The 18,805-nt window shown below is 46.6% G+C and overlaps 1 protein-coding gene across 1 annotated transcript; it reads right to left on the minus strand.

The window, feature by feature from the left end:
• Nucleotides 1–1,280: 1,280 nt before the first annotated feature.
• Leprotl1 (leptin receptor overlapping transcript like 1) lies at nt 1,281–16,985 on the minus strand. The gene is made up of 4 exons (XM_052752009.1): nt 16,852–16,985; nt 7,596–7,671; nt 4,573–4,759; nt 1,281–3,500 (listed from the first exon to the last, which is right to left on the minus strand). Exons 1-4 carry the CDS (start codon nt 16,865–16,867, stop codon nt 3,384–3,386), a joined length of 396 nt encoding a protein of 131 aa, XP_052607969.1. The 5' UTR covers nt 16,868–16,985; the 3' UTR covers nt 1,281–3,383.
• Between the last annotated feature and the right edge of the window lie 1,820 nt (nt 16,986–18,805).

Consider the following 18,805-nt stretch of genomic DNA (forward strand, 5'->3'; position numbering starts at 1 on the left):
GGTTCTCTCCCTTAAAAAAATTGTTTTTTAAAGATTTATGTGTATGAGTATTTTGCCTGCACTTATGTATGTATAATGCTTTGCACACTGGTTCCCACAGAGGTAAGAAGAGGGTGTCAGAGCCCCCTGGAACTGTTATGATGGATGGTATGAATGGTTATGAGCCGTCAAGTGGGTGCTGGGAACTGAACCCAGTCCTCTGCAAGAGCAACAAGCCCTCTTAACTCTGAGCCGTCTCCCAGACCCCAGCTCATTCCTGCCGCGTTGGTTCTGGGGACTGGACTCAGGAGCCCAGCTCATTCCTGCCGTGTTGGTTCTGGGGACTGGACTCAGGAGCCCAGCTCATTCCTGCCGCGTTGGTTCTGGGGACTGGACTCAGGTTGTCAGCCTTTACTCACTGCGCTATCTTGCTGGTTTGTAATTTCAAAACAATTAATTTGTGTGTGTGTGTGTGTGTGAACATGTGTGTCATGGTGGTTGTGTGGAGGTCGGAGGACAATAGGGCAGGAGCTGGTTCCCTCCTTGCCCCACGTTGGTCCCTGGGATTAAACTCAGGTCATTAGTGGCTTGACTCACTGAACCTCCCCTGTAGCTCTTCGTTACCAATGAAAAAGCAAAATATTACAAACAAAACACAAGTATATGATCTCCTTAATACTTCTGTCGAATGGTTAAAATAAAGCCAGAGCTAGCTACCTTTTCAATAGGATTTACTTCATTTACCTTGGTTGGGTACGTGGGGAGCCACATCCCCAGCCCACATAGTTCTAACAGGAGTTCCTACAACACGAGGGCATGTGTGGAAGAAACATCGATTCGAACGAACGTCCCACCGTTTGTAGCCATCACAAAGAGCTCTGGGGTCTAAAGCACAGACCAGTCAATAGTAACCCACACTCTCTTAGCCGAGGCTCTGCTCTTAGCTGAAATTTCTGAGTCTCGCTGTACTCACTGGAAATCAGGCACAGTTTCAGCCCATTCATCACCACTCAAGATCACAGAGCCTCATGGCACCACCGTTACTATGGTTTCACTTTCTGCTACAGGTTTGATCTGCTAGCCTGCTTGCTTCCTAGCACATGACTATCTCTTGATTTTTTTCAAAAGACAGGGTCCCATGCAGACCCGTGTAGCCTCGGCCTCTTGATTCTCTTGCCTCAGTTTCTCACCTGCCGAGGCTACGGGCATGTGTTCCCATGTCTAGCTTTGTGTCACGTTATTAAATGGTTAGTGCACTTCAGAGACTGAACTTTTATTATGAAAACATCCACAAGCTAAAATGGATATTTAAAATCTTTATTGTCTCATCATCAAAAGTTTTCTTTCTCTCCACAGCAGAATGGCAATGTCGTGTTGGTGCATATTCATGAAAAACTCGTAAGTAACTAGTCTAGAAACCAGAGATGGGACTATGAAGCCAGTGTCCTGGTCAGACACACAATGCTGCTGATAAAATTAGTACCCAGAAAGAACGCAGCTGTTAGAAAAGGAGTCTGTGGCCGCGCGTGCACGCGCGCGCACAGCATTGCGTTTGTGAAGGAACAGAAAATGGGGAAGGACCTGAGAAGGAGCCTCCCACTCCATCCTGATCACCGGCACAGCTCTGACCGTGTGTACACACACACCTCCATCAGCATTACCCAGTGAGCCACATTTGGTCTAACCCACAAATGGCACAGCCACACTGCTTCCCATCTCACAGCCAGTGGTAATCCAACATGGGTTAGGTCAAACAAAACAAAATCAAAACTGCAGCTTTGGGCATCTTTAAGTAAAAAAGCTGAACAAATTACGTATGTGGTCCCATTTTCCTTTTTGAGAAAACCCTAGAAAACAACAAAAGACAGTTGTCATGGTTACTCATTTTCAGCTAAAGGCAGAACACTTCTCTTTATATAAGCAGGCTGAAGAAACATACAAATGTCCTCACAAAATACTGTCGGATCAACGCGAACATTTTCATAACCAGCTCTTGAGTTACGTACTGAGAATCGAAGATGCGAAGGACCGCTACCGTTTGGTCATGCCTGGCCACTTTGGGAAGTTTTTGGTCGGGTTTGAGTTTGAAGCTGTGACACAGCTGGATTTGGCTACTCTGTATTAATTCATACAATAAATACCTTTACAACAGCAGATCTATCGTGATGAAACCAGACCTCAACTAAGAGGTATCAGGAAGCCTGTCTTAAGTGTTTTTGAAATACACACGCTCTAACCTCTGGGGACTGCTCCTCTCACGGTCCGAGTCCTATAACTGTCTGTCCCTGGATTACCTGCAAGACTAACAAGTCACTTGTGAATCGAGTCAAGGCCTTGAGGGGGAGGGGGCACTCTGAATGTATGGCGTAGCAATCGTTTTCCTAGTAGTCAAACATTTCTAGATGCTATTAAACTATATTTGAAAAGATCTCTGACAATATATACAATGTACAAAATAAGTTAAGAGGAGGAAGCGGGGGAGTTTTTGAGTATCTACAATGCAAACACACGACTGTCCCATGCATGTCCATGTCACCCTCCGAACCACAAGAGGCTGACAGAAGCTCAGACTTGTCACTTATAAACAGAAGCGGCATTCAAATGGCCGAATTTCAGCTTTGCTGCTTCCCACACAGCAACTCACTTGCTTTAACTGTAATACACACAGATATAAACTGTATCCCCAGACTTGTTTTACACTTGTACCTCAAAGTTTAACATAAATTCTAACGATTGAGGAGACAAGCACTCTTTTGTAGCAATTCCATAAAATAATTTTCAAGTCACAAAACACCTGTCTACTCATAAAACCAGCAACCCTTATGGAGGGCATGGGCAGTATTACTCGGCCCCCCTGAGGTATAAATGCAGCTGTCTGTGCACTGAGTAAATAGTGGATAAGGTATGTCAATGCTCTGGATGGTTGCATTCACCTGGGAGTGATGGCATCCTGACTGAATGGAAACTAACATATATATATATATATTTTTATAATGGAGATTAACTGATTTTTAGAGAAAATATGTACTTTAGCCCATAATACAGCCAGAAGTTCTGAATTCCTAAACCAATGCAAACGGTTATTACATCTTAAAAAGGTTTAACATTGCATACTGATTTAAAAACAACGGAATGGGGAAAACGTGTGGGTATTTTAGAATCAGCAGGACACCATGGAAAGCAGTCTAGAGAAGTGGGAAACCAGTGAAGCTTTTCCAAAAGAGAAAAATCCTTTTAATCCTTAGCAAGTCCCCGTGGAAACAGGAGGCGTACAAGAGTGAGAAGGGAGCACGTGGGACACCCCCGGGGACTCGCTACACAACTCAGCGTCCCGGTCCCCATCTCCCGGGCGCGGACGGCCAGCAGGCGACAGAAGTCCATGTGACAACAGTTCGCAGCTCTTCTCACCACTGCTGCCAGCTGAAGTCGTCGTTGCTCCCGAAGACCAGGAAGAAGCCCAGTATGGTGGCGAAGATGACTGTGTTTCCTGTGAGGACGAGTGCGCAGGCTCCCCACTTGATCTGCGGAAGGAAGGGAGCAACCGTCAGCCGGTGTGCAAGACAAGGGCCACGGGGGCCACGGGGGCCACGGGGGGCCACGCATCGCTCTGTGCACTGGCCAATCACCATCTGGCTTGTAATGGCCATCGAGGTACAACACTCAACAATCTCCTACAATGTTTTTATTTGCATTGATTGATTGAAAAGTAGAGAGTAAGGGGGGGGTGATCATTATTGCGGAACAAGCTTAGCTTTGATCATGACCGTCAGAGCTTCGTCTGGCTCTGTCTGCAGTGCTGAGGGTCCACCCCAGGGCCCTGTGCATTTAGGACACCCTGGCCCTGAGGTGGGTCCCTAGGCCCACACAGTATTCTACAGCTATGGCTTACAAAGGAAGCTGATTTTTCTTAGTGAGTCTAAGAATCTTGCTAGAGCAGAGACGGAACCGTAAGCGCCGGCAATGAAAACATACTGTGCTTTCTCTGAAAGGGGCAGAGTGCGGAACTGCCTCCATCACACCTGAAGTGTGGTTCTGCCCTTCTCTCAGGGGAGGAGGTGTGGCTCTGCTCTTCCTCCTCCTTCACACTTTCCCAGCTGCAGACAACAACTGACTCATACTTCCATGCTTTAGGTCAGTGGTTCTCAACCTGGGGGACAGGACACCTTGGAAGTTGTCCAACAGCCCTTTCAAATGGGTCGCCTATCAGCTAGCCAGCATATCAGACATTTATATTGCGATTCATAACAGCAGTAAAAAATTACAGTTAGGAAGTAGCAACGAAATAATGTTGTGGTTGGGGATCACCACAGCATGAGGAACTGTATTAAAGGGTAGCAGCATCAGAAGGTTGAGAAACACTGCTCAAGGTCTCACAGGGCAGGCCCACGGTGCCCAGCACTGGTGAGTTGGTTAAGGTGCCCTTTCTACTGCAGACCCAAGCCTTGCCCTCCAACAGTTTCACCCTGAGAGCTGAGGTTTAAAACCTGTCTTCTCCATCCTAATGCCTCACGCCTCTTTTTTTACGTGACGGAACTTGGAAGAAAAGCAATGAACAGTCGGATAGAGAAACGTTCGCAGAATAGGGCAGCTCACCAGATTCGCTCTGGCAAATACGACGGGGAGCCCAAAGGCCGAGACGACGACGCCCGTCGTGAGGAATATGGCGAGCTCCTTGCAGGCGCTGCTCATGGCGTCCGTGTCGTCCACCAGTCTCCTGGCTACGCAGTACGGGATGGGGGAAAGGACGTAAAAGAAGAGGACGAAGAGGGGCCAGTATTCGCTGGAAAAGAAAGAGGGGTCAATGCAGGTCTCGTCGGCCACGACCCTTCCCAACACACGAACTACGCTCTTGTTTAAAGACCAAAGGACAGCGACAGGGTGTCAACCGGGCTGCAGCTGAGAACAAAGCCACCAGCTCATGTGGGAATTTCAGAGTCAATTTACCCCTGTATTCCATTATGGCGCACTATTGAAAAGGTCTGCTGACAAAATGCTTTATGAAAGAATGGCCGAAATGTAAAACAAAAAAAACAAAAACAAAAACAAAAACAAAAACAAAAAAAAACCCAAAAAAAAACAACAAAAAAACCCCACTCCACTTTAGCTTAATAAGGAGGCATATTGAAAATAAGAATATTTACACAGAAACTTTTAAAATTAAAGGTCCATGCCTTTGACATCGTACCTCATCATAATGTTAAAACACCCATGCTTCCTTTAATTGAAACCAAATTACAGGGCTGAAAACAATACTGTAAAACATGGTTTTTAGTTCGCTGTTAACCAGGCTGTGCTGATTTCATTCTCTGACTTTGGGAACTGCAGTGGGGGGAAGCTGTGTGAAGGGGACAGACAACTCCTTCCACCTCTTTGTCATGTTCTAACAGCATATTAAAAAAAATTACAAGAAACAAATGGTCTTTAAACTTGACAAGCTTAACCACACACACAGTGGAGATCTGCTGGAACTATCTGTTAGAGTTTCTTCTTTTGAAAAAGATTTATTTTTATGTATTTTGCATGAATATGGGCATTCAATACCCAAGAGGCCAGGAGAGGGTGTCATATCCCCTGGAACTGGAGTTACAGAGGGTTGGGAGGCATCATGTGGGTGTTGGGAACCGAACCCGGGTCCTCTGGAAGAGCAGCCAGTTCTCTTAAGCCCTGAGCCGTCTCTCCAGCCTGTTGTCTTTTTCTTAATCTTTCCCTAAGCATTTTTAGAGGGCAAAATTTTTTAAGGGGAATATATGCTTAAGAAAAAAAAACTCAAACAATACAGAAATACAAAAAAATTAAGACCAGAAGCTTTTCCAACCCCCTTTTTTTTTTCTTTTAAAATCTTTCTAAGGAGCTTGTGAACTCTCTACAATCCATACAAATTTAACCAAGGTAAAACTATATAATAGCATTTACAGATTTACAGCCCTTCCTCATTCCTTAAGGTAAATTAATATTGTCATTCAAGGATCCATGATAATTTGTTTTTGGGTATGTGTATGTTTGTATGGGCGCGTTAGTGTGTGTGCATGGGTGTGCATGGGTGCTGGCATGACGGTCAGGGAACGACCTTGGCATGTGTATGCTTGTATGGACGTGTTAGTGTGTGTGCATGGGTGTGCATGGGTGCTGGCATGAAGGTCAGGGAATGACCTTGGGCACTGTTCCTCCCCAGGCACTGTCCACTTCTATTTGAGACAGGGTCTCTCCCTGGCCTGGGGCCTGCCAATCAGGCCAGGCTGTCCCCACCTCCCTGGCACTGGGAATACAAACACAGAACACCATGCTCTGCTTTGGCACATGGGTTTGGAAATCAGTCCTCACACTTATACAACAAGCACTTTACTTTTTTACATTTTACTCTCTCCAGCCTCTGCATTTTAAGTGTGTGTGTGTGTGTGTGTGTGTGTGTGTGAATGTGGGTGCTCATGTGCCACAGTGTGTGCTCATGTGCCACAGTGTGTGGATGTCAGAGAACAATCTTGGGTGTGAATTCTTACCTACCACATGGTCTGAGACAGGGTCTCTGTTTGCTGTGTGTATACCAGGCTATCTTGACCTGCAAAGCTTACAGAGTCCGTCTCATCGAGGAACACTGGGGTTACAGACACGTGCTACTACACTCAGCTGTTACATGGGTTCTGGGGATTTGAACTCGGGTCCTCACATTTCTGCTGCAAGGGCTCCATCCACTATACCACTTCTCTCACCCCATAATTTAGCTTTGGATGGGCATTTGTGATGTCACCAGTTTTCCATTTCTGCTATTATAGGCATGGCTGCTGTGAACAGCAATATTCTTAGCCAACTACCTTTGCAAATGTTTGCAAGTGGATTTGTATGAAGATTTCTAAGAAGGGGGGGCCAGTTCCATGAACTACAAGATACAGGCAAACTAGTTCCAAGAAATAGCAACTACTCACTTCCTAAACCCCTGCCCGACTTAGTCCCTGCGGGTACCTAGCAGCGCCTGTCCGCCCGCACCCTTTATCTCCACCAATAGAGCTCCTGTAGTGTTGAGTGGGATTTAGGATGTTTTCATGTGCTTGTCAGCGACACAATCCCCTCTCCGTGTCTGTGGTCCACTTCTACTTATTTGTATTTTTAAAACTAAGTTAATTAAATATTAATTTTAAAAGTTTTCTCAACTGGACATGGTGACGAATACCTGGAATCCTGGAACTTGGGAGACTGGGGCAGGCTGACTGTGAGTGAGGCCAGCCCGGGCTATGCAGTGAGACAATGTCTCAACAGAAAGAAGTTCTTTCTATCCTAGGGAAAGGAATTACCTACACGTGTCTTCAGTCGGCTGTGTTCAGAAGCCGCCTATGTTATTTTCTGTAATAAGATGTTTTAGATTTTGTTGGAGTATTATTGATGGGCAGTAGGGCTGACCTGCTGTCACCAGGCCATTACAGAAGCAGGTCATGGCCAAAAATCTCTCTGCCCTGGCATTCTAGTATCTTTACAGTGATGCTTTTCAGAAGAGGATTGGGTTTGGTAAATGAACATTTCCCGGCATTACTTGTATAGTAGAAAACAAAGCATGCTAAAAACTTTAAAAGCAGGAGAATTTTACTCTTACACACTGAAAGAGGAAAAACAAAACCATTACGTACTTGTATATTGGAAGGGCACATCCAAGCATCAAAAACATCAGCCCGATTGCTCCTCCAAACGACAAGCTAATTAGAGCTGTAAAGAGACAAAAACCCAGAGAGCGTGATCAGTTAGAGTATGGTTCACCCCGTCAGTCCGAGTACCACATGGACCCCAGAAGCGAAACACACTCTGCCTCCCCTCTAAATTCGGGCTGCTAAAAGTGAACCATGACACACTGGGAGGAGTGGCTCATGCCTGGTAATCTCGGAGGCAGGAGGATTATAAAGGTCAGCTTGAGCTACATCTCGATCTCAAAAAAACCGAAACAAAATGTGAACTGTCTTCGAAACTGCCAATTACATAGTTTCAGAACAAGCTTCTCTGGCATCCTCAAAACAAAACAAAAGTGTTAGACGTTGAGCACCCTCCTTAACCCTTTGAAAGGCTCTGAAATCTGGAACGTCAGTCAGGCCCGGCGACAAGGGACTTTCATCCCATCTCTAGGGAGGTAGAGGGAGGTGGAACTCTGGTCTACATACAGGGATACAAAGTGAAACCCTGTCTCAAACAAGCCCCCCCCCCCCATTGTGTACATTCAAATATTACCAAATCAGGGGAAATCCAAGAGCTGAAACACATTTGGTTCCAAAAACGCCCAATAAGGAATACTTAACCCGTATATCAGTTTAGACCTACTGCTAACACATACCATACACCCCAATTACCAGTTCCATTTCTCAGGACCATTAAGGCACAAAGAGTTAATGCGCGCCCCCCCCCCCCAACATTTTATTCAATCCACACATGAGCGAAGCACTTGCCACACAAGACCGATGCCACACAAGACCGATGACCCAAGGTCAATTCCTGGAATCCACCGAGAAGTGGAAGGAGAAAAATCAACTCGATAAAGTTGCCCTCTGACCTCCACAGGCACTGCACACACTAAGGAAGGAGGGAGGGAGGGGAGCCAGGCATAAAAGCCTCAGCAAAACAGAAACACAAAGGGAGGGGGGGGCACAAAGGGGGGGAGGGAGGGAGGGAGCCAGGCATAAAAGCCTCACCAAAACAGAAACACAAAGGGAAGGGGGGGGGCACGAAGAGGGGGAGGGAGGGAGGGCGGAGAAAGCCTCAGCAAAACAGAAACACAAAGGGAAGGGGGGGGGCACGAAGGGGGGGAGGGAGGGAGGGAGGAGAAAGCCTCAGCAAAACAGAAACACGAAAGTCCACACAAAGGGAAGGGGGGGGGGCGGGGAAGGAGGGACGGAGGGAAGAGCCTCACCTGAACAGAAATAAAAAAAGCACAGAACTGAAAGATAAATTGTCCAAGGGTATGTGTGGTTAATTTATGATGATGTGGTTTTCCTTTTTCATTATTTTTAGACAGGGGCTCACTGTACAGCCCTGACTGGCCTGGACTTTGCTATGTAGACCAGGCTGTCCTCAAACTCACAGGTATCCACCTGCCTCTGCCTCTTAAGTGTTGTTATTGTTATTTTTTTTTAAGGAAGTGAAAGAGTTACTGTATAGACTTCACAGTAACAACTTGTCTACAGTTAATTATTGTAATCAATTTTGTTAGTCTTTTTAAAATACCTGACTTTAAGTTTTTCTAAACAATGTATTTTTTTTTTTTTCTAAACAATGTATTTATTTTTATTTTATGTGTTTTGCCTGCATGTGCATCTGTAAGGGCATTGGATCCCCTGGAACTGGAGTTACAGACAGTTGTGAGCTGCCATGTAGATGCTGGAAATTGAAACCAGGTCCTCTGGAAGAGTAATCAGTGCTCCCAACCGCTGAGCCATCTCTCCAGCCCCAATTTTGTTAGTCTTTAAACATGTTACAGAAGCACAGTTGTTTTGTTCCCAATTTCCCAAATCCTAGGAAATCTGTAGGTAACAGTCCAGCCTGACGTGGACGTGGTACCACCGTCTTAGCACAGAAGGAGGTGGATGCGTCCCATAGTCAGATACACTTCTGAAGCTCCCCACACATGGCTGGTGTATTTTAAAGTGAGCAACGACTTTATTATATATAATCAACGACCTAGATTTCAACCAAGAGAAAAACAATCTATTTAACTTGTATATTGCCTGCATTTCTGCATCCCCAATGCTAAGAAAACGACTTGGTAAGATTACATTTCTTATTTGGATTTATTTATTTCCTGTGTGTCCTTGTGCAGGGCAGAGGGCGACTTGCAGGGCTGTTCTTTTTTCCCACCACATGGGTTCTGGGGACTGAACTCGGTCATCAGGTTTAGAGGCAAGCACTCTTTCTTACATGTGAAACCATCTCACAGGCCCAGAGAGTAACTTTTTAAAAACCGGTATGGTCGGGGCTAGAGAGATGGCTCAGAGATTAAGAGCACTGACTGCTCTTCCAGAAGCCCTGAGTTCAATTCCCAGCAACTCACAACCATCTATAATAAGATCTGGTCCCCCAAAAAGCCCACAAAAACTGGTATGGTCTAACCTTAACACAAAAGTTAAAATCCAAAAGCTAAGTGAAAATCTAAAATTTCCCAAGTAAAAAAACTACAGCATACAAATGAAAACTAGTGGCAAGGGGTCAGACACCACTTAATACTATGGACAAGATGGCCGTTGACATTGTCTTGGCCAACTGGGAGTTGGCTGGGATGCTGAATACAACATGAGTCAGGTTGCCATGACACAGTGTACTCAGTTATTAACGTCATTATATTTTATATTTCCAGTGACTGTGGGGGAAAGGCAAAGAAATGTTTGCGTTGTTTTAAACAGAAACAGCCTTTCAGGTTTACAGGGAATGCAGTAACTACAGGAGAACCCCGAGTTCCCCTTTTGCCCCTCATGGACCTGTCTACAGTCCCTGCCTGGATCACACAGGCGGTCATGTCCTCTTGGCTTCTTAGACCACTCTTTCCTATTCTGGAAACCGGTGGCTACTTCACCTACAAGACCTCTGTGCATGTTTAGCGTCCTACCTCAGAGTTTTCTTTCATTCAGGAAATCGTGACTGATGTCAATCAAGCATACATCGGGATCTCCCTGGCTCCCGTAAGCCCCCGGAGCCCGTGTTCCTGACCCACTCTGTCTCTCTTCTAGCTCATTACTGCTTTTCCTTCACATCTCATCTCAAGCATCTCAAAGCTGCACCAACTCTGCTACTGTATTTATGACTTATTGGTTTACGGAGGGGCTAGGGACCAGCTCCATGGTACAGTGCTTGCCTGGTGTACACAAGGCTCTGGATTCAACCTCCAAGGACTGCTGCGTGAATAAACAACACTCATTTACTCATACAACAAACACACGTAGCACTCAATTGTGCCACATGTCCCTGCTACTGAAGACATAGCAACGAGGCAGGAGGAAAAATGCTTTCACTTTCATGATGCATACATTCTAGTGGGAGAATTAAGCAGGCTTTTAAATCATCCCGATTTACTGACTGGGTGCTATCGTGTGCACATGCTGATGAGCCACCTGGCCAGCCCATAAAATAATAAATGACCGAGTGCAGTGGTGCACTCTGGTAATCCCTGCCTTGGGAGGTGGAAGCAGGAGGGAGCGGGAGTTTAAGGCCAGCTTTGATTATATACCGAGTTGGAGTTTAGGGCCAGCCTGGGCTACTTGAAACCCTACCTCAAAAATGACTAAATCAATAAACAAGCAAACAATGAGTCTGCATCGATTTTATGGCTGCCGAGTCTGCCTTCTCACCTCCGCATTTTCACTTCCTTAACTGTTTTGTCCTCTGAACAGGATTATGCGTCCACGGGCATATTTATTGCAAAACGGGAGCCCTCTGAAGATGAATTTCTGTTCTATTGATCTTTGTATCCTCAGGGTTTTGTGTAGTGGCTGGCATACAGTGGGCACTCGGTGAACACCTAACAAGGGATTAAGGAGAAAGTGAGAAACAACCGTTCTGTTTGCTGAGCAAACATGAATTCTGGAAGCAGCGAAAGATTTAGAAAACAAATGGCCAGAGATGAGTAGAAGCAGGCAGGGGACGGGTGGGCACGCAGGTGGCCTGAGAAGGCATGTCTGACGAGCCAGCAACTGGGCAGAGTCAAGGGAAGACGTCAGAGGTGCAGGTGTGTGCCGGGGCCTTCAACTGCATGTGGGCCCCTGCTCGGTCACCACAGCTGCGATTCCAAACCGAGTCCTGTCATCTTTCCTTCCCAAGTGTTCCTCTTCTGTTTCTGACACCACGGCCCAGCTTTAACACTCAGTAACAACTGCGGAATGAACGTAGCCAGTGGAGCACAGAACAGGGGAGGGAGAAGGTCAACACCACGGTGTCCTGGCCTCTGCTGGCCACTAGCTGGGTACCTCAATAACTTATCTAACTCGGTTCTTCTTTCTAGAAATGAGAAGGACTGTATAGAAAAAGCAAGTGAGTCCCTAAACACTAAAGAGACTATTCTGAAGAAAGACATTCTGAAGAAAAACCACCTCTACTCTCTGAAATGGCAGCTACCAAATAGCTAAGCACACCACTGTAAATACTGTATGGAAGACAGAGAATGTATCCAGAAGTCATTTGGGATAACCTGTTCTACTGGAGGAAGCAAACATCAGAGTTCAAGTTGATCGATAGACCACACAGCAAGCTTCAGGCTAGCCTGGGCTACATGAGACACCAACTAACCAACTAGTCGACAAACAAACCACCACCATGACCATCACCAAAAACCCCACCGTTTAAAACACCAAACAAAATCTAAAGCTAGGTATGGTGATCCACACTAGGCACTCGGCAGGGTGCGGCAGGAGGACTGAGGTTGAGGACAGCCTGTGCTACATAATTAGTCCCAGGCCACGGCGGCCTACACATCAAAGTGCTCTAAGGAAAGGAAAAGAAAAAGGGTCACCCATGCTTAGTTCTGGTTTTTTTTTGTTTGTTTGTTTTTCGAGACAGGGTTTCTCTGTGTAGTTTTGGTGCCTGTCCTGGATCTCGCTCTGTAGACCAGGCTGGCCTCGAACTCACAAAGATCCGCCTGGGTCTGCCTCCGGAGTGCTGGGACTAAAGGCGTGAACGACCACCGCCTGGCTAGTTCCATTTCTTTTCTTTTTTTTTTTTTTTTTTGGTTTTTCGAGACAGGGTTTCTCTGTGTAGCTTTGCGCCTTTCCTGGAACTCACTTGGTAGCCCAGGCTGGCCTCGAACTCACAGAGATCCGCCTGGCTCTGCCATTTCTTAAGAGTTGGTGTGCTCAGAACCAAAGTTAGAGCCTAGAAATGTTTCCTTTCCCACAGAAATTACTGTTACTTGTGTCTTAGGATGTGAAACTTTCTAAGTCTGATGTTCTGTTTCCCACATTGAAACAAGTTAGAAGTAGATGAAAGACTTGCATGCCTTCAACAACTGCCCCCCTACAGGAGACAGGGGAAACATTGTAAGTCAGACAGTCTGTCTTTAGAAAGTGTGTTTACAGTCATCTGAGCAAGAGGAAGCCCCAGGGCCTTAATGTGTCTGAGGTTAGCTCTACTCTGTCACAAAGAATACACATTTAGATTCTTTTTTAAAAAAAATATTTTTTAGCTGGGTGGTAGTGACATAGGCCTTTAATTCCAGCACTTGGAAGCAGAGGCAGGTGGATCTCTGGAAGTTCAAGGCCAGCCTGGTTTATACAGCTAGTTCCAGGGCAGCCAGGGCTACACAGAGAAAAACTGTGGGAGGCCAGCTCCTACCTTTTAAAGGGTTCCTAAGAGGAGGAGAGAGAAATAAGAAGTTTGTAGAGAGAAAGACAGCAGAGAGGAGACAGATATAAACACAGGATAGCTTCGGGAGGACCTGGATCAAAATGCACCGGACCCTTCTGTCTCTTCAAAAGGGCTTTTTTATAACAATGCCAAGGGGCGGGGCAAAAGACCTCCCCCTTGCTAGACCAAAGCATAGCAAACCAAATGCAGACCCTTCCAAACACCTGGTAACCATGCTGGTGGGCCAATCATTCTCCTATGCAGCTCTGCTGGGTAAAGAAAGCTCAGATCTCACTAGGAAACCTCTGTGGGTCTCCACAAAAAAACCAAACCAAACAAACAGAAGTTTAAGTGTACAAGTGTTTTGCCTATATGTATGCATGTACACACACACACACACACATATATATATATATATACACCATGTGTATGCCTGTGTGGGAAGACACTGGAAGAGAGTGCTGGATCCCCGGAGCTGGAGTTACAGTTTTTTTTTTGTTCATTGGTGTTTTACCTGCGTGTATGTCTGTGTGAGGATGTCAGAGGCCCTGGAACTGGAGTTACAGACAGGTGTGAACTGCCATGTGGGTGCTGGGAATTGAACACGGGCCCTCTGGAAGACCAGCCACACAGGGAAACCCTGTCTCGAAAACCCAATAAACAAACAAACAAATAAAAAAAATTAACCCCCCCCCCCAAAAAAAAATAAAAACAGGGCTGGACATGGTGGCACATATCTTTAATCCCAGCACTCTGGAGGCAGAGGCAGAGGCAGGTGGACCTGTGAGTTGAGGCCAGAATGGTCTACAGAGTGTTCCAGGACAGCCAGAGCTACACAGAGAAACCCTGTCTTGGAAAAAACAGAACACCACCCCCCCCGCCCCAGAAAAAAAAACTAAAATAAAATAAAGCTGAGTTTAATGAAGAGAAAAGGAAAGAGCCAACGAGCAGCTTATTCGTGTTGTAGCAGGTGCCCATGACCCTAGGAAAAAGGCTGAGGCTGTGGGTTCCAGGTCAGTCTGGACTACATAATTTCTCAAGAAAGCAAATACACAAAACTTTAAAGACTTTATTTAAAAAAAAAAAAACCAAAAGATAAGTTTCCAGCACTGAAACACATTTAAAACACAAGCTCCTACTACTGATACTATATGAATACTGTAAGAAAATTATTTCAAAATTTTTGAATTAAAGTAAATAATTCAAAATACTTACTTTAGTATGGGTGTGTTTGTGTTTGTGCCAGTGAGGTGCCTACTGGGCTGGAGTTACCAGGCTTTTGTGAACTACTGGGTGGGGGTGCTCCGTTCTGAACTCAGCTCTTCTGTTAGAGCAGTAAGCACTCTTAACTGCTGAGCCATCTCTCCAGCCCATAAAATTACTGATGCATTTACTTATACAGGATCCAACTCCTTTTCAACACTCACATATGAAAAAGCAAGTCCCGTGGAACTGTTTGGGGAATCAAGATACTCTAGGGTCATATTTCTATGCATTCAATATTCAATATTTAAAAGATGTTCAAATGCAACTGTAGGAGACCAGCCCCCACATTTATCTACCCCAGGGACGCTTGAGGAATGAAGGATAAGAGACTTAGTTAGAAATAAAGAGGGGAGAGAAACAGAGAGAAACGCTGGATCCTTATCCACCGGCCCAGAGCTTGATTCCAAAGGTCTATTTATAACAATGACAAGGGGTGGAGCAACCTCCCCCTTGCTAGTTACAGTCAAGTGTAGACCCTTACAAACACCTGGTACCCAGGCCCGTGGTCCAATCAACCTCTTATGCAGTCCTGCTGGGTACAGCCACTAGGAAACCTAAGTGAGCTCCAACATACAACTGCATGTGACATCTCATCTCTTAAGTCATTACAGATAAAGGCTGATTAAACAAACTGCTCCAAAGTGCTCCCCAAACCAGTAATGTTTCTTCAGTCTTATGACACTGGCAACCAGGTGGCTTATTTTATATAAATGCTGTCCTCCGGTGACACACCAGTAAGGTAAGAACTCATACAGTAACTGAGTGATGCAACATCTGAAAGATGAAACAGGAGTGTGGTTTCTACTCCCAAAGCCTCGAGGCCAGGGATGGAACAGCCCAATTACCTAGCAAAAATTCTCCAGAGACAAGATGATATGGTTCTATGATTCCAAAGACATAGGTGAAAGGGTCAAGTTCCCCAGGTTGGGAGTTAGCAGAAAATACAATTTATCACATTATAACAGGCAACCCGCTTAAGAAATATGCGATGGTCTCTACAGCTACACTCCTTGATATAAGGGCAATACAAAGGCCAACAGAAAGAAAAATCTTGATGGACAATCATAACTTTTTTTTTTTTTTTTTTTTTTTTTTTTTTGGTTTTTCGAGACAGGGTTTCTCTGTGTAGCTTTGCGCCTTTTCCTGGAACTCACTTGGTAGCCCAGGCTGGCCTCGAACTCACAGAGATCCGCCTGGCTCTGCCTCCCAAGTGCTGGGATTAAAGGCGTGCGCCACCACCGCCCAGCATGACAATCATAACTTTAAAACCCATGGAAATCTTTAAAAAGTAAGTAAAATTCCGTCGGACTCACTGTCACCAGATTAACATTACCCACATTTGGAGAATCACAAAGCTATTTTCTTGCTAAAAGAGTCCCTCATTAACGACACTGAAGAATTGGGAAGAGGGACAGGGGCAACATCCTAAAAACAGCAGCATTTTACAATAACTTCCGTTCACATTAGGATTCGAAAGGGTCTATTACAGTTCAAAAAGAGATCTGAAAGTATCCTAGCTGCTCAGATGACGAGGCTCTGTATGGGAAACAAAACGTTTTTCAGAATAAACAAGATACGAGAAAAAGTGTGACCCTGGGAAAAAGCTCAACCAAAGTCGCCCCTTCCAGCGAGGTGGGAGGCATCCCTAGCCAAATGTTTACTTCCTGCTCGGCGACACTCTTCCACAATGCAGGTCAAGAAATCAAAGCGATCTGCTGATAAGTAAACAGAAAACTTTCCTTCTAACCCCTGGGGCAAGACTACCGAGCAACATTCCCTCTCTCCAAAGAATGCAATGAACAAGTGAACTTTCATCAAGGTGTTAAGTTACCTTATCTTTAAACACACACAAAACTACAGAAGTGTCAACGTGCAAATTAACTGTGGGGAAAGGAAGCCAGGAGCACGCACTTTGGGCTAGCATCCGGGCTCTGCTGCACGGTACAAACACCGAATTATCAAGATGCATCCGATGTAGAGGCAAGGAAGGGAAAGATGGTGCACCGGGATCCCGGGAGTGGATGCAGACAAGAACCCAGGCTTCGGAGGGGACCGCGCTCGTGCCTCGGGTGGGGAAACTACACCGATTTGCCGGGCCGGGCATCCCTCCGGATCGCAGCCCTCCATGGCTCCGGGTGCAAACTCGCGCACAGCGCTCGGGTGGCCGGCCGGGCTGCCCGGCTCTGCTCTGGTCCAGGAGCGGAGCGCGCCGGCTGGAGGAGCCGAGGCTGGGTCGTCCCCACGCCGCCCTCGCCCTAACCCCCGCGCCCGCCTCCCCGGGGGCCCCCGCGGCCCGCGCCCCAGGCCCACCTTTGATGCCCGCCATGGCGGTGACGTCGCTCCTGGCTCCACGACCCGGGCGGTGGCCGGGAGACCCGAGACGCGCGACGGCGGCCAGACAACACCCGGAAGTGCACGACGCAGCACTTCCGCCGGCGGCTCGCGCTCGCGCGGGGGCGTGGGGGGCGCGCGGGGCCGGTTCGGGGGCCCGCCTTCCTTGGGCGCCGCGGGACCGGCTGCGGCGTGCCGGGAGGGCCGGTCGGTGGGTCCCATCAGGCCTGGGAGACAGCGCCCGCGGTGCCATGAAGACGCCGGGCGATGTCTTTGCAGGGGATCACGTTCTGCACGGTTCTGCACGGCGAGCCCGTTTCTCCCCACCACCAGCCCGTCTCTGACTCGGGAAATGGGTGGTCTCTGCCTCTCTCCTTGGGTTCCTACATAGGTGGGGGCTCTGATGAGAACCATCCCTCCCTCCCCCCGATTTGGGCGCCGCGGGCCGAGTCATGGAATGGGGGGCGATCGTTGACAGATGCATCCTCTTGGAAGTCTGTGAAGATCGCTCTCTTCTTGGTGACAAAAGGGGTGGGGAGCGGGGGCGCCCCGCAGAGATCCAGTGTATCTTCGTATGCTCCCCACATATATATATATATGCTGGGGGAGCCGGGTAGGCATTGGGATGAGCAAAGCCAGGTGTGGTTTCTGCTCTCGGGTTGTTTGCAGACTAAGAAGGGAGAATACTCAAAATAAATAAAAGTGCAACGAAGATAATCGCTAGTAAGAAGAATCTCCACTCCAAAATATACCACTGTGGCATAAAAGGTCACTTTAGCTGAAATAAAAAAAAGAAGACGACGACACATGGAGGAACTGGCTGCTCACTTTTCTGTACGAAAGCAGAGCATAAGTTTCTCCCTGTAAAGGTAACAGGAACTTCCCCGTGTTACATAAAAAAGATATTTGCAACACAAATTTTCCCATTTGTAAATATTTTCATTTCTGAGGAAGAGACAGCTGTCTCTATAAGCAGCACCAATTGGAGTCTGCAGAAATGTTACAAAAATAGCCTTTATTAGTTGGTTTCCCCCTGCAAGCCCACACTTCTCTCATTTAGTCATTTCTCCTTTGTTAAAATGCGGTCTAGGCTCCCAGACCCAGCCAATTGGGTTTTCCCTTCTTTGGAACCTTGCTAGGCCGGTGAAGTACACTTTTCCCTTTAAATCTGCCTTACGGCTGCTTACTATGCAGGTCTCAGCTGTCAAAGCTAATTAAGAAGGCAGAGGAAACCTTTATCCTAGGAATATCCAGGAAGTAGGCAAGGATAGTCCCTTGGTTTGATCTGACATTTCTCTTAATGGAAACACAAGGTTGGTTGGTGTGTGTCTTGGGTGTGTGGAATAGGTGGGGCGTGCACTTTGCCAACAAATGGTACAGGGAGCTTGGAAAGTTGGGGAGAGGAGGAGCCATTGGGTTGATCAGGGTTGTGGTAGTGCCTGTCTAGGAACTCCTGGAATTTGTACCTGCACAGACTGAAAGGCAGTCACCCTATAAATTTCATTGGGGAGAACTGAAACTGGGAGGCAGGAGCACCTGGGCATATTAAAATCATATCAGGGAAACCAGGTCCAGGAATTTATGGGACAGAAAAGATTGTGGAAAGAGTATAACTCTGGCCTGAACCCATAAAGTGTTGGCTACTTAACACTGTGATTGTGGAAAGAGAATAACTCTGGCCTGACCCCCATAAAGTGTTGGATAATTATCACTGCAATGACCTGGCTCTATCGAAGCCTATCATAGCATACTTGGTGTATATGTCAAGGTCCAAGGACTTCCTGACTCTGTTCCCCACTGTTGACCCAGCCTACTCCACTGTCTGCCTGTCTGCCTATTCATCTGTTGGGCCTGATCCTCCATTCCCTGTTCTCGTCCCAGCTGGGCTTGTTCACATTGCAGATGATTTCTGCGGCTTCTTTCTCGACCCCGA

The sequence above is a fragment of the Peromyscus californicus genome, unplaced genomic scaffold (assembly GCF_007827085.1).
Source record: "Peromyscus californicus insignis strain IS unplaced genomic scaffold, ASM782708v3 Scaffold_23__1_contigs__length_62951481, whole genome shotgun sequence".
Lineage (NCBI taxonomy): Eukaryota > Metazoa > Chordata > Mammalia > Rodentia > Cricetidae > Peromyscus > Peromyscus californicus.